We start from the raw sequence: 23,504 nt of genomic DNA on the forward strand, positions 1-23,504 counted from the left end.
GTTATTATTATTATCAGACTGTGGTAGTAAGACTACTTAAAGTAGCCTAGCAGACTTGGCCTATTCAGATGCAAGTGTCTCCACTAATAGGTACCTCTAGTGCTTGAGACAATCTCATCACTAGATGGCGATATAGGCCTTATAATAATTCACATACACACAATAACGCTTCCATTATTTGCTTGAGTGAGACATTTTCGATGCACTCAACAGGTAGATTCAGACACTTCGTAATACCATCGCACTCAGGCGACACCTGGAATTAACGTCGAAATGGATAGAGCCCAGAGTAGTTCTACACAGTCTGGACAAACCCGGATCTTCCGCATTCAAGCACGCCGGTCAGACATGTTCCTCACACACGGTAAACAGGCCAACACACTGGGCCAACACACTGGGCCAACACACTGATCATTGAGCCTCTCACACTGCTTCTGAATCTCAGAATATCTTCAAACAATTCATGACAAGTCCTTTCACATTTCAATAACTATGACACAATATTACGACTGACATTCAAAATGTCACACCAAAAACTAAACCATCTGTGTAATATACTGGACTGATGTTCAAATCAGAGGTCTTGGATATGTATGATTCAACAATGTCCGGGTTTTATTGGGACAGATTTTTGTGTCAATACTTTTACATATTTAACAGACACAGATAGCCTTGACATATTATATTTTTGTCTGTATAGTTTACCTTTATATACAACCACATGAATACACACAATATAAAAGACATATGGTTCACATGGGCACACATTTCCCAGACAACTATGTATGCATTACAAGCGGGATTGCACCTTGAATTCGTTATGAGTAAGAGCATGAGAACCGTTTGAAGAAGCTAAACTTTAAATTAAGATGCACGTGTTTAGTGGAGTGTTGAAGGGGAAATGGAACGGATTAATATTTAACCGTGGAAGCTATAATCCTAAATGCCGTCACTTCCTGGGGATTTCCAAATGGTTTTTTTTCTCAACACGGTGAAGTTAGAGTGTCTGTTTTCCTGAGGTTATTGCATGCCAGTTGCAAAAATTATACGGCCCTAACTTTCTCCTTGCTTTGGGCTCCATTCACCGAAAACAATATTTTACACCATGGAGGAAAATGGAAGGTCCAGAGTTTTCTACATTTTCCTTCCATAAAGGTCCCGGCATGCATTTGGCAGAGTACATTTGTGAACCATGTTCGGTGGGAAATAAGGATTAAATTGTTCCAATCAAAAAGCGTGAATAGCATATTGTGTGTGTGTGTGTTCAATTCCCATCCCATTGTTGTATGTCAGTCAGAACTAGCTGATGCTCTTCACTTTGACAACCACCTTCTTCTCCTTTACGCGTCTGTTCTGAAACCAGATAGTGACCTGTCGCTCGGACAGGTTCGTCTGGGCCGATATCCTCCTTCGTTTGTCCTTCGTTATGAATTTATTGGCCGCGTACTCGCGCTCAAGTTCCTTCAGTTGCACCTTGGTGTATGGCACGCGCTTCTTTCTTCCACGTCGGAAGGAGCTCAGGTCCCCTCCTACAGGAGACACCGCGTCTGGTGGAGCAAAACGGAAATGGATATAGTAAGCCGTTCACAAGCCATACACAAAAAAGGTTACATCTAAAACATAAAGGTGTTCTTCGGCTGTCCCTATAGGAGAAGCCTTCGAAGAACCGTTTTTGGTTCCAGATAGAACCCCTTTGGGTTGCACGTAGAACCCTTTCCACAGAAGGTTTTACATGGAACCCAAAGGGGTTCTACCAGGAACCAAAAAGGGTTCTCCTATGGGGACAGCCGAATGACCCTTTTGGAACCATTTTTTCTAAGAGTGTATTCTGATAAACGAATTTACAAACACGCGTTATAATGTTTTACAGAAAACACATCGTTTCTAACATTTTGTTGTGGATTAAGCAAAAACAAACACAATGAAAAGTCGTTCTGGTTTATTGCGTAAAACCTGAGGGCTCTCTACCTATGTTGTACCTGGTATGGAGGATTTCCACATGTGTCCGAGCTGAGGCTGCTCCTTGGTGCAGTAGACCTGCCCGTTCCAGCCGTTAGTTAGAGCCCACGGCTGGTAGCTCTCCATGGGCAGCAGGGGCTCGTGCCTGTGTTCTGCTGGCCCGCTCATAGTTGGTACAACTGGCACGTCCAGGTAACTGGGTACGGGCTGGTATGGGACCGAGGCATAGCTCGGATAGAAGGCGAACTCCTTGGCCCTGGAGTTGAAGTCATCGCCCGAAGCGGATGTGTCCATGTACTTCTCCCCGTACGCAGAGGGGGGCTGCGTGCCGCACGACTTTATGCTACTGTGGTGCGACATTCTGCACGGATAGTAGCCGCTACCAAAGTATCCATAGGGCAGAGACGCGCTGGAGGAGCTTTGCACAGCCGAGCAAGGGCTGCACTGCTTGGATGGCTCGCCCATTCCCGAGGTTGGGACGTCGCTTGACGAGTATGCCGTGCTCGGAGCGAGGGACGCGGGGTGCGCCATCAGGTTCCTGCATTGGTTCGCCGCAAAGTTGCCTCCCGCAAAACCACCACCGCCAGCGTCCATGTTCTTGCTCACTTCATCGGAACCGCCGCCGTTGTCGTAGAGGAACATCACCGACGGGTCGACCCAGCGAGGACGGAAGAGCAGTGACGTTGTCATAGCACGACATCCAGCATTGAGGCTTCTGGCTCTTTTTTAAAAAAGCATAGAGGCTGAAAAAAGGAGATACTGATTCCGAGAGAGTAAGCGACTCTGACGCGCCCGGGTGCACCAAGGTCGCGCCTCTATTGGCCAAGAAGGGGCCACGTGATAGGCTATGCAAAGAGGACGATAAATATCTCCCAGTGCAGATAATTAAATGTAGAAAAAATGCGGCTTTGTAAGATGACCGTACCTATCAAGGGATTTGGCTTGTCTTTTTGCCGCTCAAAACGAGAGGGTTTCGTGAGTAAATAAAAAAATAAAAAATATATACATATATGACTCATATATATATATCACTCCTATATACGGTTACACTTCAAACCTAAATTGGTTGGAAAAGGGTTTTTATTTTATAATTGGAAAGCAAAATAAAAAGGACCTAGTAGTCCAGACGGTTTCAAAAGACTGCGGTGACTCACCAACTTAAATACATCCATTCACGTTGCTTTTACGCACATAAAGGCAGTCCGTGTAAACATGTCTATGACACAATGTCATTGCTGATTATTTTGTACATGGTGGGCCTATATTAATTCCACAAAGTATAATCCATTCAAAGCCACATACCCCAATACAGCTCACATAATTAGTACATAGCGTAAGGAATGGTCGCCAAGGACACGTTTCCCAATATCCCATAAACGACGATGGAGATGGACTACTAGCTAATGTTAACAGTGTTTGAACAGACCGAACCACTGTGGGGAACACGGATGACTCATCCAAGAGACACGTATCCGATAGGGAGTGAAATAAAGAAGGAAAATAAACAAGGCTTTAGAACAACAAAAAAACATGTATAGACTTGGAATACGTCCATCTCATTTTTCAACTAAAGATAATTAAGCTCAAATCCATGGGAGATTCTCTCAATCAAAATGCCCCGTTTTCATATCACTCAAATTAGAGCGACAGGTTCGAGCATTCAAGAAATGAGTGAGAATTCGGATAGACAGTGTGTCCAACAAATACCAGATCCCTCGCTTCCGACATGTTTACAATATGCAAAGACAGAAAACAGTTATCAAGGTTGGCAACTCGGTTGTTTTTTACATAGCCTACGGGGTAGACGCGGTTAGAGGCCAAGGTCAAGTTGAAAGTTGCTGTCTAGCCGACGAGTCTGTTGGGTTATTCAGTCTTTGAAGGACCCGTCTGAGTTCTTGAAATGGGCGGAAGAGGGGTGAGAATTCCTGGCCTAATGAAAGCTTTGGAGGGCATTAACTTTTACTATCATTTTGTTTTCTCGAACGTTTTATTCTCGTTGTGTCTAAGGAAACATTTTATGCATCATGTGTTTTGCACACTTCTGTCTCTCACATTGGAAAAGTAGGCTAATCGGAAAGTTGTATTTGCAAGCCAGTCTCGTGTTTTGGAGACTTTTGGTGAAGACGGGTGAACATTATGTGAAGTAGTATAGGCATGTCGTTGTGTTTTGTCTGCTTTGTCGTGTTTACGGCGCTCCTTAAGGCTCTCCTTCCAAATATATTGTTTCAGGAGAAAAAAGCAAGAATATTATAAACAAAACCAGCCTGACTTACCTATAGCCTATTTTCTCTGGTACAGTATAATGCCATGAAAAATTTGGTCATTTGGTTGTAGTTAGCGCTGTAAAACCAATAATAGGCCTAAATGAAATAATGCAAGCCGTCAAATGGCAAAGTTTGTTTCAGGCTATAAATGGAACCCAACAAAAGTGCTCAAAGATTCATTCATATAGAATTCAAGCATTTTTTCATAGGCATTCTTGCCTATTTTTGCGACATAATAGTATTATTGTGATGCAATCACATAATTCAGGAAACATTTTTCCATAGGCATTCTCATCTATTATTACGTCATAATAATGTTAATAAAAACGTCAAAAGCACTGTGCCTCAGCCACAGTATAAATACTACCAATTCGATATTAAAGCTAGATCGCGTGCAGGGTCCAAATGATCCATTACACAGTAATAACAAACGTAGGCATTATTAGCACGTCAAACCAGTTATTTCTTTGTAGGCCTATTATTTGAATATTCTTGATGGATGAGGGACTTAATTAACCGTCGTAGTCATCTTGGACAGCAGGAAGAGTAGATCCCCTATTTGGGGATCCTAATAAATACTACTACAATGTATCAGACAGACGTCAGATATGAGACAGAACATAAAGCCTCAACAATGTCTATCTGAAGCCGAAAAACGTTGAAAAACATAACCTTATTGATTAACATTAGTATTCTACATGATTTCCAATACAAATGTACTCAAGGTTGTTTAACCTGTCGGCTATATAGGCAAGATCCAAACCAGTTATTTCTTTGTAGTTATTTGTATATTCTGAATGGATGAGGGATTTAATAAACTATCGCAGTCACCGGCGGCAGGTAGTCAAGTGGTTAGAGTGTTGGGCCTGCAACCAAAAGGTTGCTGGATCGAGTCCCCGAGCTGACAAGGTAGAAATCTGTCGTTTTGCCCCTGAACAAGGCCGGTAGGCCATCAGGGTAAATTGTAATTTGTTCTTAACTGACTTGCCTAGTTAAATTAAAAAAAAGATAATATTATGACAGAGATTGCGCATGCACTCAGATGTTAACATGTCATTAAAACACATCAATACATATGTTAGGATAGCCTAGATTCTACATGATGTATATCCTTAAGAAGTAGACCACTGATATCTTCCAAGATAAACTTGATTAAACTAACCCAGTCCTAATTCGTCGGACATAGATTGTTGACGTTGTACCTCTTTTTTGTGAAAGTTTTTTGGGAAAGTTTGCAATATTGAAATAAGTGTGTGTTTTGTTAACCAAAAATTATATGTGTGGTTTATATGTGGCTTATATGTCCAATCTATAGCCTATGTGTGATCAATTTCATGTTACGGGAAGGAGAATCGGTGATCCATAAATTGATATTTCAGCTTTTCAGATTAGACATAATCCACATCCGGTGCTTAACTTTATCTTTATGGCCTAATTAGTCATAAACAAATTTGAGAAAGCTACTCAATATATATCGTGAAATGACACGATTTAGCGTCATCAAATATCTAGCTATTTTCTTTTTATTTTCTTATGTAGCTAACTATGATGTGTAAAGGCCTAACTAACCTATAACAATGAAGCTATGACACAAATAGAACGGCTTTGTGAATCAGGTTTGAATCATCAGGCTACATTTGGACTTTCTCTTTTTGCTCACATTAACATGGCTTGAACCAACAAAGATGTTCCAAAATCAAACGTTTGAAACGGTAATTCATGACATTAAATATTTACATGAACTTGTAAAATAAATGGCAATGTAAGCAAGGTTCTGTCGGGTTTTCTGGCGCGGGGCCTGCAATCAAAACAAATCGGGAGCTGTCACCATGGCGCGCGCAGATGCAGTCTGTTTTGGTGGTCTGACCAGAACAGACATCCCTTTCGAGGAACAGACCACCGCCATGCGCCACAACAATGCCCAGACATTCTACTGGCTAGGGAGACGCGTCTGTAAAGTCATTACCAAGAGCATAGACTCTTAGTTTCGACTGGCTTTGTCATTTCGCAGCAAATAACAATGTTTTCATCCTATGTGACGTAACAATAGGCCTACAAAATAATTGTAAAACCATTAAAGGAAAATCTAAACCATGTGGGAAGCCATCCAATTAACGTTATCATCACATTACCGATTTCTAATAACAATTGGTGAAATGTAGAGTACGTTGCAAAGATGCGGACCTATACCCGTCTATTCTTTCCAATCCATAAAGTGAGAAAAATGTGGCTTATCCAGTTGTTGTAGTGTGATGTGAAACTAAACTGTGGTATAGAAAGTAAAGCCAAATAAATAGAAATATGTTTCTGCGGTAGAGCCAGTGAACCACAGGGCGGCCTGGCACGTAACTCTTCTATGTTCTCCGGACTGCAACGTGATGCGGCACTAAAGGATAAAATAAAAAGGAAATTGGCAAATAAGAGTCAACAGGGTGGCTCTTGAATCGCGGCTTTGACTGACAGCTCCGTTATACATTCGCTCTGACTCAAAGTGTCACAAAGTAGAAGTCTTAAACATTTTGTTAACGGGCTGCTAAAACTGTAAGCTACATGTTACATTTATTGGCACAATGGAATCCCAGTAAATATATTGGCCTACAGTTCATTTCAATGGAACTTCAGCCGCTAGCCATTTGCACATCTGTTGTATTTTCGAGCGCTACCAGTCCCCCATCAGTGGACGGATTAGGCTAATTTTCACCAGCCCCTGTAAGATACTGTAGCTCTTTCTGATGACATGGGCCCTTCCTACACACTATTGTCCCAAGGATGAGGCCGTGGAACTCTTTCCAGTTAACATACAAAGGGAAATGCATTATGTTTCACGCAAATTCTAATCAAGACGTCTATATATATGCTGCAGAACATCCAGTCACTCACTACCAACAAGTTCACTCAGATCGAGACACCATGGAATTAGGCTAACATTTTCCTTTACCAATTTCTTTCCTGATGACGCACAAATGCTTCACTATATAACCATTTGCGTTTTTGTATGGCCAAACGATTCGTCATTAACAATAAACAGCAAAAACAGAATTTCCCACTAGCTTTAATATAAAATAAAGTTATTAAAACGCAGCAGGCTATATTACACAATAGTTTACGGAAACGAACATCAAAAAGTGTTAACAAATTACACCAACAAACATATAACCTATAGCCTGCAAGTGTTCAACAATAATGCTCATTCGCATAAATATATAGGCTAGCCTACATTTTTAGATGGGCTTTACCATTCCTAGTTTTCAAGAAAACAAACATAATTTGTGCAAAAGCCAAACTTTAAATACATCTTTATTGACATCCGTTGGTTTTGATTAAACATGTCCAAACTTCACAGACCTTTGATTCCAGTGAACGAAATTGTATTTTATGTTTTACTTTGTCCTCGGTTAAGAAATACCTCTAACCCGTCGTGATTTAGTCGCATGTCTCATCATTCCGAAGGAAAATTAATTTTTGTAAAGGAAATTCCTACATGTTTTGCATTAGTAAAACAAACCATCCATGGTGCCATGGTTATCAGCTATACACGATTTTCTAAGGGAAAAATGAATAGATCGAATAAAATAGAACTTTCATTTCACTTTCTGAAACATGCCAAATAAAATCTATTCAAAGACATGCCATGTTAGTCACATTAAAACGAGCTTCGATTTCACATAAACCAAATATACATTCTTAAAGAAACACAAATTATTGCACAATGTCACATTCAGTTCATCAGGTCAATAAGTTACAATGGGTCGTCGACCCAACAGAACTCCCAATACATCACAGGTAGACACAATAACACACCGATAACAACATGAACATCGTATTGGACACAATTCAATTAATATCAAATGAGGCTACATTCCAATTGCACTGTTATATAACCAACGCACAAACCCACCTCGTCTCCCCTTCTTTATCAATATAACATTTGCACATAGGCTACAAATGATGTGGTCAACACTTGGTCTTCAGTGAAACTAGGTTTCGGTGAACCTGGTCAAACTTGTAAAGGATAAACACAAATAAACGTGTGACCATGATGCAATAGGCTACATAAAGCCAGGACATTCGTTGAAGGCCATATTTCTAAAATTATATCATTTCAATGGCTTCATATCCAGGAAAGGTAGAGAAAAGGCAAGGCGTTCTCCATTTTCGATTCCCAAAGCCAACATGTGAATCTCCTCGACCATAAGACTACCGATCAGGTGTGTTGGCTTTTCAGTTAGCCAAGCTTTGTGTATTCCATAGGCTTTACCAACTCAAAAGGATAACTCGGGTCGATAAGGATTCTACATTGATTTCATACACTGGAATAGCGGTAGAATGAAGGTGAAAGATATACTAGCCTATATATTATTACGAGTCACTTTCAAGCCCCATATATGGAAATACAAGGTCAGCCGAGTTCTAGTTATGAAGATGAAAACAGGTAGGCCTATGGAGCGTTTCAGGGTCGTGCCAGGTGAGTGTTGAGCGTCACGGTTTTCCACGCTACCGATGACATTGTGGTAAACCATACCGTCGGCTACTGAATGGTGTTTTCGGTTTAATGGAGTGATGTAGGTTTCAGTGGCTCGTTAATCTCTTCGTTATACGGAAATGCAGTGCGTGTGAGAAGACCAGTTAGCGGTAACAAATAGAGGCGCGATGAGCGAGAGAAGAGATCTCCAGCTCGAGCCACCTTGCACTCTCTAGACATATTTCCGGGCGCGTTTCAAGGTCAAAGCATTAAAAGCTCTGGTGGCTGCGTCATCCAGTTTCAAGGCCAAGTTGAAGCCGGGATGGTGGAGGTGATAGGATAGCAGAACACGTATTCTTCCATTGGTTAATCCTCCTTACTAACAATCCTAACCAAATCCATTGACATTGAACGTGTTTGATTTGTTTTGCCCTGGTGGGTATTGATGGAATAGCTCAGTCTCGTTCAAAACGAAAATACTGACACAGTAGGGTTGCAGGGTTTCACAGGGTTTTATCGCGCACTGCGCAGACTCCATGGTCAAGTTCACTTTAGGCCCGCTTGTAAAACCGAGAGGGGCGCAATCTGCAATGTCTGCTGAGGGGGCCGCTTCTTTTTAATCGCGGTGAATAAGACACTATAGCAAAGACTAGAGCAAAACCACAACACGCTGTGTCCCGTTTTCCTTTCGGTTCTTGCACTTATGTTGCCCACCTATATGGAGAACAGACATGTATTTGGATACAACCAACAATGAACGAGTCATACTAACCCATCCGTTGTCCTCCCAGTCCCATTATCTAAAACACATACAATAAAGTGCCACTACTGTAAACGAACAAGGTCATCTTTGAATTGCGCAAAAGAGCGTTGTAAGTGTTAGTCTATCTGCTGACAGATCACAAGATAGTATCTGTCTTGACTGCAAAGTTGCATAACTCCTCACAAGTAACACAGGGGCTATCTTGTATCCTATAGCACAAAGAGTGGCAAACAAGGATATCCCAAGAGGGCATGAGATATGCCTATATGAAAAAGAGGAGGTAGGGTGAATTCAGAAAGATTGGCACATCATAACAGTTTACTGCTGATGTGTTCATTTCTTGGTCTGGCAAGAGAAAATTAAAGCTATTGTTAAAGCCCTTGCAGAGAAACCACATGATCAATATCACATTACTTAGTTGGTGTGACATCATAGGGGTGGGCAGAGCAAGCTTCAAACAGGAAGCTCACCACCCGAAGCACATGGTATGATCAGTGACATAGCGTTTATTCTGTTTTGATGTTAAGGTTATAAAACTGTCATAAATGATGCACAGTGCCACATTGTGATGTAAATGTGTATACTATGTACTGGTGCATCAAAATAAATAAAAAAAAGTTGCAAATATTATGTATCAATTTTATAAATCAGTATTTTTTGTTGTTGTCCCGCTTTACCAACCATAGCTAGCTAAAGTAGGACAGCATGGAGTAGCTAAAATAGGACAGCATGGAGTAGCTAAAATAGGACAGCATGGAGTAGCTAAAATAAGACAGCATGAAGTAGCTAAAATAGGACAGCATGGAGTAGCTAAAATAGGACAGCATGGAGTAGCTAAAATAGGACAGCATGGAGTAGCTAAAGTAGGACAGCATGGAGTAGCTAAAGTAGGACAGCATGGAGTAGCTAAAATAAGACAGCGTGGAGTAGCTAAAATAAGACAGCATGGAGTAGCTAAAATAGGACAGCATGGAGTAGCTAAAATAGGACAGCATGGAGTAGCTAAAATAAGACAGCATGGAGTAGCTAAAGTAGGACAGCATGGAGTAGCTAAAATAGGACAGCATGGAGTAGCTAAAGTAGGACAGCATGGAGTAGCTAAAGTGGGACAATCTTATAGGCTTTTCCAATGGAGGAAAGATATCCAGTCTACATTAGGGACCCCTGTACTTAGGTTAGGCAGGGCTCTGCTTCTTGTAATGCTATATCCTGTTCATTGTTTTATTGTAGTACTGTTATTTGTACTGTTATATGACTGAATTTAGAAAAAGTGGGACACTTTTTGCATTTCCGTCTTCTGTAACCTCTTCAGACATCTATCTATCCAACATATTAGCCCAACACATGATACATCTCTGAAACCCATTGGGGTATAATTAGGACTATAATAATAGTGTCCCATTTATCTAACCAGGGAGGAAGAGGTGAAGCGAGAGGTACAACTGAGGCCAAAATCTGTCTTCTACAGTTTTTGTATGGAGGTCAATGAGAGAGTGTCGAATTTGGATAACAATAAATTGAATGGCTTATTTGCTATGTGTTGCTTATTTGATTGAATAGAAGATTCGTAATTATTAGGTTGTTAGAAGTGCACTGATATAAGTGAGACACCTAAGATCCCGGCAACTTTTAGAAAAAACACTTTATATCGGAGTTGTGGCTAGTTCTCACTAGTTACCACAGCCACAAAGTCGTAAACCCCGTCTTTCTAAAATGTCGCTTCTTAAAATGTGTTTTTAAAGCTAACCCTAACCTTAACCACACTGTTAACATTATGCCTAACCCTAACCTTAAATTGAAACAAAAAAGCAAATTATTGTTGTCATATATTTTTATGATATAACCAATTCTGACTTTGTGACTGTGGTAACTAGTGGAGACCGTTGGTCACACGAGTATGTGTCTTCTCATTGGCTAGAATGGTCCCACCTGATCTTGCCTTCCATTTTTTAAGACGTTTATTTTCATTGTTAGAGCGGCCACTAGAGTATTAGTGCCTTGTTTCCCAAAAGCACAAATGGGTGTGTCATGCCTCCTGTGAATAAGATATCATTTTTTATGTGTGAGTGTGATTAGGAGACATCTTGAGGATTTCAGAGATGTATCATGTGTTGGGCTAATATGTTGGATAGATGTCTGAAGAGGTTACAGAAGACCGAAATGCAAATTGGGTCCCACTTATACCGAATTCACCCTAGGGATTCATTGAAAATAAAACACGACTATCAATTTAAAAATGTATATTTGCAAGGATTCTCTATATTAGATGTTTAATATACCCGATGCAACCTGAAGAAAATGAATTACAAAACGTGTAGCAGCCTAACTAATATACAAGAAATTGAAACCTGTGATGTAGGTCTACACGAAATATTGCAAAAAAGTATTTCACGAAATGTCCGTCTACTTGGTATATAGAAACAAATACAGATCAATGGAATTGCCTTTTAAATAGGCGTTACAGTACAAAAAAAATGCATTTGTATTTCACCCCACACAAAGGATTATGCTAATACATATTTAATGTATAACGAGTTTATATGGTTTTAAAAACTCTAAATGATCTTGCAAAACTCGAAGAGAGGCAGAAATAGAAACCTAAAAGATACTTACTGATTATGCCACAGGGGGTATCACCAGATCAGAGATTCAGAATAAAACAAGTGATAACTAACTATGTAGCTAGGCCTATGGAGTAGCCTAGTATGCTTTACTGCCAAAATACACAGAGGGTTTACATTTGGCTGTGATTGTGGGTATGTCTACTTCAAATATTTAGCCTTGGCCTATAAAATAACGTTCAGTGTTCTCAGACAAGTCAGTATATTTCCATGAACCCAGATGAAACGAGGGGAAACAGTTGAATGAGAGTGGAACCTAGCATATGGCCTAGCCAACAGATGTTTTTGGAATGGAAACGTTGGGATTTTCCTGTTTACACAGTATTAAATGCAATCCGTTTTAAATGATCAATGCATCCAATAGTAGGAATACAAGGTGGGCATTATAAGCAGGCCTAGACCCCCGTGGTACAGTGGTCAGCATTAATTAGTATTGTAGTAAGTTACTCATTATTACACCTATGGCAGCAGGTTAACCCTAAACTCCACCCCAACATGCATCATGGTGAGGAAGTCATTCTTAATCTGGACAAGTAATAGTAATGATTATTTACACAGTAGGACTAACGGCAATATTCTTAAGTGTTAACAAAATCCAAGCAAGACAGTTTGAAGAAATAAGTCATTTTGGTATCAATTAATGCAATATTATGAATACAACAACGCTCAATGGAATATAGGCTATATATTATGCATATACAGTATATATAGGGTATAGCCTATAACGCAAAGTTTCTCAAACCACCCACAATAGTTTAAAACATAGTAGGCTATGTCTCGTTGATAACTCAAACTTGAAAACATCGAGGAACTTACATACTTTCAGTAGTGTTGGTTGATCCAGGTAGCCAGGTCCCTATCTCTGAACATAGGCTTAAGGAAACAGTCTTGACTTCCCGAATATAATTCCCCTCTCCGTCTCTCTCCCAACCGTGGAATTGTATCTGCTGAAGTAAAAAGCGAAATATTAGTTAGGTTCTAATGATACATTTTATTACTATGGTTCCGATTGTGACTGGGTGGATCGGACACGTCATAAACGTTTATGTCTCTAGCGCTTGTCTTGGCCTACCTACCTACCTACCTACCTACCTACCTACCTACCTGTCTGTCTGTCTGTCTGTCTGTCTGTCTGTCTGTCTGTTTGTCTGTCTGTCTATCTATCTAGCATGGACAACGTCCTCAATGATAACTTCTCATGGAGGGACAATAACATAACATTATTTTCTCCACTTTCTCATTTTCATTTCAAGAACTTCCATTTTATCACACAGGTGGAATAATTGTATGGTAGCCTACTAGGGCTTAAAATGTTTGAAGTGGCATAGCCTTCATTTCTTACAAAATGAAAAGACAGGCAGAAATAGAAATCTAAAAGATAGAATTGCCTGTTTGCAGAACTGCTTTTTAGTACAGAAGATTCAAAATTCTTGTGCAAAAAGTTCCTGCTTTTGCCAGACAGAGCATCATCAGATGGGAGATGAAGAAAACAACAATTCCTATGCAACTCTAAATGGACCTATGGGGAAAGAGAGTAGCCTATGATTAGACAATGGAATGAGAGTATAATCCAATCCGAAACGTGTTTAATTTTAACAGTATACTGTAGTGTGTTTCAGAGGGATACAGAGGATCGCGAGATAAAAGATGCAGACCTTAAAAACGGAATGTAATATCCTTACAGAACCAGCTCAAACACCTTTATTGTGAACTGTGATTGTAAGCGGAGAGTAGAGGGAGTGAGAGCTAGAGAAGAAAAGGAAGGCAGAGGGAGGGGGAGATGGGCCTGTGTGCACTGTGAGAGAGGAATTTCACTCGGTCAGTCGCACCCCTAAGAATCCGTGAGGGCTCGTGTGCCTTCCTATTTTTCAACAGGCGAGGGCGCACGAGGACAGCAATGGCTGCGCGAGACTGCTTGGTGGCATCCCCTTGTCACGACGACCCTTGACGTCATCCTAGTCCCCAGTACACTGATACTGTGTATGAACTGTAGGACATGTAATATGAGTCAATGCCCCATCCCTAACCTGCTCAGTCTAACAGTGGAATCAGAGGAGTGGAGAAAGAAGGATTAGCACTATCATCCCGATTCTCCACCCTTCTCCCAAAGTGGGCACTTGTACACTCCCCATCATGAATTTAAAAGCATTGCATTGGTGTAAGCACCATGTTTTATCCATGATGGTTATTGTTGTGCAAGTGCACTTTGGTAGAAGTTTGGAGAATCGGGACCCACCTTTCCATACTTCATCTCCGTCAATGAGATAATAACAACTTGATCTGGATGCTTATATTTAGCCTATTCATATAAATCCTATTAAATTAAATGAGGTATCCTAATCCCTAATTATATGAGCCCATCCTTCAATAGTATCGAGAAAGAATACTGAGGATGCTATGCGTAATGTGTGACGCATAAGCAGAAAACAAACAGCCAGAGAGTTGTAATGGGCCCCATTACGATTCCAGGGCTCAACTTAAAACCCCGTGAAATCTTTAAAGTGGTAATATCAAGTTCAACCTCCCCCAAAGGCCATAGTCTTAATAAAAGCCTTGTCCTTTATCACTGTGTTTAGTGACTTTTTACTGCGCTAGAGTACATAGATCAAAGAGAGGTTGGGAGACGTCCCGCATACAGAAAACATGCATGGCGTTGCCTTTATCTGCGCGTGCGCAATCCCCCATAGAACACATGCGTGTGTGCGCATAGAATGTCAGAAATATATATTTTTGTTTTACTCGGGAGACATGGCTGGACAAGAAAACACAATAAAATTCACAATAATCAAATGGTTGACTAGTCCATTAATGTGTAGCCCTCTAATATTTCTGAAGTTACAGACGTTTGTGACATGCTTATTTTGTATTTTATAAAGTTTCACCCTTTATGTTCAAATAATGCCTAGCCATAATGAAGGCTATAGTATACCTGGTAAAACTATGCAATTACAGTAAAACAATGCTTCCTAAATTATAGGCCTTGGGTTGTAATCAAAATTCTTCCTGTAGCCCAACCTGGTCTCACAGTATTTCGTATTATTCTGTACTTAAATCCGAGAGATACCATCTAGTATGATATATTAAGTTTGGTATGGTATGTGTTCATTTCTGGATGTCCATCACCCATTTCGTATGATATGTTATGAATTACAATTCGTATTATAAGTTAAGAATTAGAAAAACGTACTATATGTTACGAATTTGTATAATATCTTCTAGCTAGGTGGCTAGGCGGCTAGCTGGCTAAAGTTATCTAGGCTAGGGTTTAGGGTTGGGGTTAAGGTTAAGGTTAGGGGAAGGCTTAGCTCAAATGGCTAAGGTTAGGGTTAGGGGAATAATTGGCTAACATGCTAAGTAGTCGCAAAGTAGATACAAGTAGTAAGTAGTATAAAAGGTGCATATTAGGAAAAATGTGAAAGTTGTCCATGACAACATTCAAACCCACAGCCTTTGGGTTGCTAGATGTTTGCATTATACGCCCACCCATCCACCCACCCATCCGCCCACCCATCCACCCACCCTGACCACCCACCCATCCACCCACCCACCCATCCACCCACCCATCCACCCACCCTGACCACCCACCCATCCACCCACCCATCCACCCACCCTGACCAACCACCCATCCACCCACCCACCCACCCACCCATCCACCCACCCTGACCACCCACCCACCCATCCACCCACCCATCCACCCACCCTGACCAACCACCCATCCACCCACCCACCCACCCACCCATCCACCCACCCATCCACCCACCCTGACTAACCACCCTCCTTTCGTTTTGGCCTTAAGCAACCATCTAGGTAACCATACCAAGTAACATATACTCATTTTAGTGTCCCGGATTTACATTTCTATGTTACCTCTAGTCTATGAGACCAGGCTGTGTAGCCCCATGTTGTTGTTTGTTCAGACTAATATGTCAAATGGTAGGTAATCTTAACTCTGGCCACCAGGACTTGACCTCTGAGCACTTTACTTGACACCACTTTAGAGGAGGGGGTGAGAGATGGAGAGGGGGGATGGAGAGGGGGGATGGAGAGGGGGGGTGGAGAGGGATAGGACGGGGCATTGAGATGTGACGAAGATTGCGTGTTCCGTTCCAATTACGCAGGGTGCTACGGACACTTGGACAGGCCACTAAAAAGTGGACATCTCCATTTCATTTCATTAGACGCTCCGAGGCGCGCATGAAGCATGTTATTCCAAATGGAACATGTTTTAAACACCTCTATTAAGCACCACTGAGAATAGATCTGATTTAACTTCCCTTTGGAATTGAATTCTCAGGGACAATGTATTATAACAACGTGATTATTTTGTTATAAGATGGTCCTATGCATTGGTGGCTACGACGGTTTTGATTGTAACGCTTTCCGATGCTTTTGATTGTAATACTTGCAACGCTTTCCTTTAAACTGAATAACTTGGCAAATGCATTAATATGGTCTTCATTCTGTCCAGTGCAGCTTAATGCAATCAGATTTTCAATTGAATAGCAGGCCTTATATTGTCATGCATTGTTCTTCACATTAGATGTTTGAAAAGCACAGAGTTTTGTTTTAGACAAGCCATAGGTTTTGAAAGCTGACGACTTCAGATTTACTCACACATATAGTACTACATGACACAATAAAGGGGAGCCTTTGCACGTTGCAACAAACCTTACCATACTGTCATATTGTGCTCCTATTGTGGATTACAAATATCACAATGCTAAACCAATTAGCTTCAAATACACACTATAATATTTCCCCCCAAAAAATATGTGTGGGCTATTTGATGACCACGTCACAACAAACAACGCAAATCATTTTCCCCTTGTCATGTAAATAGTGGGTTAATAATATGGATTATTTCATGGCATCACATTACACATAACCTGGTGTCCTATAAATTAGTGAATAATTATTTATCATTATAATTGACATCAATGTTGTTCATCATTTTAATAACTGAGTACCTCCTAAGAATGACCTTTAGGACGTTTTAAAAAATATATATAATTGAAATCTTGAAGATTTTTCAGAATTCATCGTTACGAACGGTTTTGTTTCCTTGTGGAAATTGAAGATTGGAGAACATTGACGTTCAGAGGACTATATATACTCTTTATACCTGCACAAAATCATTTGCTCGTTAGCTCATGTGGTGATAATGTGCTTGTAGCCAACACTCCTGTCCAAAGCTGCTTGTCTTCCCTATTATCTCTCATCCCGCGGTTGTGATTGCTCGTTCTCTGTTTATCCACATCCAATCGATGCGTGGCGTCATCAGGGGTGCCATTATGACGACTGCCCTATTAAGAATGACAGCTCGAGAGAAAGAGAACGCAATGGTGATCCCTCCCAGGGCTTGTGCCGCACTCTGAAGCGCTCGCCTCGCAGGATCACAACGTACATCCCCCTCTCTTCTCTTCTCTCATTTCAATCAATTCCTCTACTCTTTTTTCTCCACTCTCACGACTGAATCCCCTCGCCATCCGTAGCCTGCAGTGTCACAGACAGCTTGGTTTTCTCCATAGTGATTTGGCGCCCGTTCATTCCACGCGCGTTCGTTCGTTCGTCGGTAATGGAAAACAGAAAGGAGATGGTGATGCTCGCGGAGGGAGGTCAACTTGGCACGGTGGTTGGCAAGACGGGCTCTAATTTCTCGGAAGCAGTTGGAAGCCCCGCGCAAGAACCGCAAGGAAAGACGGTCCACAGGAACTGCCTGAGCCCGGGTTCTGCACCCTACTCGCGAGACAGAGCGGACGAGGAGGTGGAGGGCGCACAGGGACGCGTGTGCGCTGATGTAAGGCCGGTTGGCATGTCCTCTTCTACCGAGAGACACCGGATAGATCACACCAACAAAGAAACCAGCAGCTCGGACACTGAGTCAGACTTCTATGAGGAAATTGATGTGAGCTGCACGCCAGAAAGCATGGACTACCCCAATGGGAAAGGTAATGAAAAAAACGGCATGACACTATTCATTTCGTTTTCTTCAACACATTGCATGGATGTGATTTTGAAGGTGGGAAAATGTAAATTAATGAATGCAATCGATGTGACGGTGTAAACATGGTCTACAATCGATTCCAAGTAGCCTATTTCTGTGCATGCAGCGTCCAGAATGAAAAAAGTCAATTATGGCGTAACATATGCAAGATATTCCGTACGATTGAATTATGGATAGGGAGTGACAATTTACTGAACATATTTGTTATTGTTTTTATTACAACGTTCATTTGGAATGAATGCATTTCTCTATAGATTGTTACATCCACACTCATGAGAGATCTCAGCTTGTTATTGGGTTACACCCCCTTAGCTAGGGTTTTAACCACAGTGTCACTTTTAAAACGAGTCGCCCCGGCGCCAGACACCCTGTAGCAAATTTACACGCATACTGCCAGTAGAGATTTTAAGTAAACAAACCACAAATAAAAATGGCAGACCCCAAAACACTAAATTACCTTATTAATTCGTTGGTAGACTGATTGGAATTATCTAGGGACCAAACCCCGGGAGAACTGACATCAAACTGGTCATGTCTTTATGAAAAATAGGCTCCAAATGAATTGTCTAATGCTTACCATATGTATTTTGAGGTCGTACTTTCAAATGAATGGGAAGAAATGGCCTACATGTTGATCGAATGATTATATATGCTATTCTCTTCACATTAAATCGGGTTCTGCATAAAATATAACTATCACAATGATGGATTAATATAATTATCTCTTCTGCAGTTAGCTATGGTATTCATTCATCTGGATTATTTACTTTACTCTAGGCCTACATAGGCTTCATTTATGATGAGATGCATTTTAGCTAGTTGTGGTGCTCTGCTTTCGATTTTTGTCAACCTCAGTCAAACGAAAAATAAAGGCTGCAGTGACAATTATACAAAAACAAAAATAACAAAAGAAAACCTGTACAACACTTAATTGTAGGATACTATTGTCATCAAATGTACCTTTACTTTAGGCTATTCTATAACTAATAATCTGATGAATGTTTTAAACCCATTCCAGGTCGAAACGGGGATTCCCCCTGCCACCCGAGTGACAGCGGCATGGATCTTGGTAAGATGGGTTCGGGACAGGGCTCGCTGTCTTACGGGGCCGACGCGATGCGACGGTACCGGACAGCATTCACTCGGGAGCAAATCGGCCGGTTGGAGAAGGAATTCTACCGGGAGAATTACGTGTCCAGGCCGAGGAGATGCGAACTGGCGGCTTCACTAAATTTACCAGAGACCACAATCAAGGTAAGATAAGGCTCTTCGGCTTCAACAGTAACCTATTTCAACATCATAATGTTTCTCTACAACATATAAGCCTATTGCCAATATAACACATTTGAAATAGAAAGGACATATCTTAGTTGCAAATCTAAAAAGAAAATATGAGTTCACCTGAAATCATATCAGACAAATCGAGGCCTAGGCTACTCAGCCTATTTATTTTTATTTATTTTTTATTTTACCTTTATTTAACTAGGCAAGTCAGTTAAGAACAAATTCTTATTTTCAATGATGACCTAGGAACAGTGGGTTAACTGCCTTGTTCAGGGGCAGAACGACAGATGTTTACCTTGTCAGCTCGGGGATTCGATCTTGCAACCTTTCGGTTACTAGTCCAATGCTCTAACCATTATATTATGTGGGTTCTCAAAACAATACAGTAAATGCAATTTCACGGGCAATATTTACCTAAATGAAACCTTAATTCATTGTGTTAATGATTAAACAGAAAACATTTGAGGGGCAAGCTTATGTATCCATTAATGAGCTGGAATTTGCATAGGCCTATAGTATATATATATATACACTGAGCACATAGGCCTATAGTATATATATATATATATACACTGAGCACATAGGCCTATAGTATATATATATATATATATACACTGAGCACATAGGCCTATAGTATATATATATATACACTGAGCACATAGGCCTATAGTATATATATATATATATACACTGAGCTTACAAAACATTAAGGTACACCTTTCTAATATTTAGTTGCACCCCCTTTTGCATTCAGAACAGCCTCAATTCGTCGGGGCATGGACTCTACAAGGTGTTGAAAGTGTTCCACAGGGATGCTGGCCCATGTTGACTCCAATGCTTCCCACAGCTGTGTCAAGTTGGCTGGATGTCCTTTGGGTGTTCGGCCATTCTTGATACACACAGGAAACTGTTGAGAGTGAAAACCCCTGCAGCGTTGCAGTTCTTGACACACTCAAACCCGTGCACCTGCCTGCCACCTACTACCATACCCCGTTCAAAGGCTCTTAAATATTTTGTCTTGCCCATTCGCCCTCAATGTCACACATACACAATCCATGTCTCAATTGTCTCAAGGCTTAAAAATCCTTCTTTATCATGTCTCCTCCCCTTCATCTACACTGACTGAAGCGGATTTAATAGGTGACATCAATTAGGGATCTTAGCTTTTTCCCCTGGATTCACCTGGTCAGTGTATGTCATGGAAAGAGCAGGTGTTCCTAATGTTTTGTACACTCCGTGTAGGTCTGCCCCACTGCTCTCTAACTGTAAGGCCATTTGGAACCGTTGGGTAAACGTCCAAAAACAGCTGTAAATCTGTTATCTGTCTCATCACAGACGTATGAAGGTTCATATTTTACCCCGCCTGTCTGTCTGTGTTCCATAGGTGTGGTTCCAGAACCGCCGAATGAAGGACAAGCGGCAGCGTCTGGCCATGACGTGGCCTCACCCCGCCGACCCCGCCTTCTACACCTACATGATGAACCACGCGGCCGCCACCGGGAATCTCGGTTACTCCTTCCCGTCCCACCTGCCATTACCGTATTACTCCCACCTTGGGGTCGGAGCCGGCTCGGCCTCCTCCGCCACCCCGTTCTCCAACCCACTCAGGTCCCTCGACAGTTTCCGGATGTTGTCTCATCCCTACCAGAGGCCGGAGCTGCTGTGTGCGTTCAGGCACCCATCCCTGTACCCCAGCCCGGCCCACAGCCTCGGTCCCGGGGGGAGCCCCTGTTCCTGCCTCGCCTGTCACTCCGCTCAAACAAACGGCTTTCCACAGAGGCCCACCGGGTCAGACTTCCCGTGCTCCCCAACGAGCAGGACTGACGCGTTTCTGACGTTTACACCGTCGGTGCTGAGCAAGTCCTCGCCGGTGACTTTGGACCAGAGAGAGGAGGTGCCATTGACCAGATAAAACCAAGAGAGCACAGCCACATGTGTTCATTGGACTGAGTCAATGAAGCGCAGAAGAGGGCCATACGCTTTTACCATGATGAGCTTTTATCAAACTTAAAGAAAACACATGAACAAGACTCAAACAGCATGAATAGAACGCTCGTGTGGAGCAGACTCCATACCCGCAGCAGCATAAACGACAGGTACTGCAGCGCGTGCTGTTACATACACCTGCGACATAACAAAAAGGAGAGATGAGCGAGCTCGGAGTGCAGAAAATAGCCTACCCAGTTTTAAAGCTATATGTTTTCAAGCACCAACGCGATGATCTCACACATCACGCTATCCACAACCCCATGCAGACCATCAAATATTCAGAGATCGTACAAAAAAACACATTTGATTTATCTAAGATTAATTTGGTGCGAGGAAAGAGAGAGCCCAGGCGGACTGGGAATTACAGACAAACGTTTATCTCCGTGATGGATGGTGTTAACGGTTTATCATTATTTGTAGTCTCTTCACATGTCCAAATTGACCTACATATATGGGTAGGCTAGTTACACTACAATGATGTTCTCCATCTTCTTTTTTTAACAAGGGAATTTGTTAACAGACTGCACCGTCTCATTATGGCTCCCTCGCTCTGCTCGAGTGTCCCTTTTTTGAAGGTCTGGGGCGGAAATGTGCAGATGCTGGTAAAATTAGTAAGTGATGTATATGTACGTGGCAGATGAATTTTGAGTGTTGAATTAATGATAATACCGGCCGCGCGCGGAGACCGGGAGGGATCGTTTCTGCCAAACCGTAACAAGGCGCCAGGGGAACGGATTAGCTCGCTTTGGCTTGACGGGGGAAGAGAGAGAGACAAGCCATTGGACAATCACACCAGGCAAATTAGACCGAGTTCGCTCGAGCTGCCCATCTCACCCATATACCCTCGACTGAACACTAGCCACCAGCTCTCTCCCCCGGCCCACCCCCAATTCTACCCCATTCTAGTTTACCCTCAGCCAATGTTCAGAAGACCGAATGCTTGGATAAATGCATTTATAACGACTGATTCTGATACTATAAGCCTTATATTTATTATACTCATTCTAAAATAGTTTGAGGAAATTGCTATTATTTCTTTGTTTCCATGTATCGCTTTGCACTGTTACTGGCATAGTATTTCATCGAAATAACCCTGTCGTGTTTTAGGGAAATTGTTGCAAAAAGGCTCAAGAGAGCGAATACACTCTCTGGTGATTTTTGCTGAATATATTGTTGGATTGTTCTGGACTTCAAATTTGCAATAAACAGCATTTCAAACAACAAAATCAATCGAATGTTTTATTCTACAACTCACGGAATAGGCATACTAAGTTTTCATTGCAGCCTGGGCATCAAGGGAAGGTCTACATGTAGAATCGTAATCAAATCAAATCAAAACAATTATATTCCAAAAGGTTTTTGATATTCTATTGATATAGAACCAATTAATTGCACATTGTTAGGCCTAAAATAATATAAGTAGGCCTATGTAACTTCCTAGCAATGTATTTACTTGTAGGACTATTATAGACAAATGCCATAGAACAATAGAATATATAATAGGTCTAAGGTCCAGGGCATTGTCATTGCATATTGCTCCTGAGGAGAGCAGTAATTTGACTGAAGTGGTCGGTGTCAAAACACAGAATTGCTGGGCGTCGTCTTGTGATGGGCGCGCGAGAGGATATAACAGCTAAGCGGTCCCCGGGATCCGTTAACGCCAGTCATTATTTTCTCTCCCGCCGGTTAATAGACAACGGCAGAATTTGTTGTCTCGAGAAGACATTGGAAAGCTAAAAGATCGATGATCTAACTGGCCCCACCAATCAGCGCGAGCTTAATTTGTTGCATTTGACGCGTAATTGAGGCGCAGGCTCTCCGTAAACGAGATATTTCTGTATATAATGGGACACTAGAAACAGGCAGTAGCACCACGAGCTCAGGGGCTTTTAATAGGTGTTTAAATTGTCGAGAGGGTAGATTAGAAGTTATTTCAGCAAATGAGTAGTGCAAATGTGTGACATTTAAGTCGAGGGTGGATAAAAGCATTCCAACATGAAATGTGAAATTCCAATATTCAATGCTCTTATAAAACGCAGTAACAAATGATCTATATAGGCCTAACTATGTATTGAGGGTAAAATTAGATAAACTAAGTCATGGTCGTGCTCTAGTTAACACATTTTCAATCGTTATCTAACGAATAAACGAGACAGCA

At 41.5% G+C, this 23,504-nt stretch overlaps 2 protein-coding genes across 2 annotated transcripts; one reads left to right on the plus strand and one right to left on the minus strand.

Annotated features, from left to right (window-relative positions):
- Positions 1-590: 590 nt before the first annotated feature.
- LOC115173940 (homeobox protein Hox-A13a) lies at positions 591-2,705 on the minus strand. Its single transcript, XM_029732468.1, has 2 exons — positions 1,980-2,705; positions 591-1,547 (listed from the first exon to the last, which is right to left on the minus strand). The coding sequence occupies exons 1-2, from the start codon at positions 2,647-2,649 to the stop codon at positions 1,300-1,302; spliced, it is 918 nt and encodes a 305-aa protein (XP_029588328.1). The 5' UTR covers positions 2,650-2,705; the 3' UTR covers positions 591-1,299.
- A 14,724-nt stretch (positions 2,706-17,429) lies between these two features.
- LOC115173950 (homeobox protein XHOX-3-like) lies at positions 17,430-22,572 on the plus strand. The gene is made up of 3 exons (XM_029732474.1): positions 17,430-18,017; positions 19,092-19,327; positions 20,742-22,572. The coding sequence occupies exons 1-3, from the start codon at positions 17,645-17,647 to the stop codon at positions 21,267-21,269; spliced, it is 1,137 nt and encodes a 378-aa protein (XP_029588334.1). The 5' UTR covers positions 17,430-17,644; the 3' UTR covers positions 21,270-22,572.
- The last annotated feature ends 932 nt before the right edge of the window (positions 22,573-23,504 follow it).

Source organism: Salmo trutta, chromosome 34, assembly GCF_901001165.1.
Source record: "Salmo trutta chromosome 34, fSalTru1.1, whole genome shotgun sequence".
In the NCBI taxonomy this organism is placed as follows: domain Eukaryota; kingdom Metazoa; phylum Chordata; class Actinopteri; order Salmoniformes; family Salmonidae; genus Salmo; species Salmo trutta.

Bases quoted from the DNA above. Each gene is read 5' to 3' on its own strand.
- LOC115173940 (XM_029732468.1), bottom strand. From the start codon at position 2,649: ATGACAACGTCACTGCTCTTCCGTCCTCGCTGGGTCGACCCGTCGGTG. The intron at 1,548-1,979 runs GTACAACATAGG...TTGCTCCACCAG, and splicing joins GTGGAAATCCTCCATACCAG to ACGCGGTGTCTCCTGTAGGA.
- LOC115173950 (XM_029732474.1), top strand. From the start codon at position 17,645: ATGGAAAACAGAAAGGAGATGGTGATGCTCGCGGAGGGAGGTCAACTT. The intron at 18,018-19,091 runs GTAATGAAAAAA...AACCCATTCCAG, and splicing joins GGACTACCCCAATGGGAAAG to GTCGAAACGGGGATTCCCCC. The intron at 19,328-20,741 runs GTAAGATAAGGC...TGTGTTCCATAG, and splicing joins TACCAGAGACCACAATCAAG to GTGTGGTTCCAGAACCGCCG.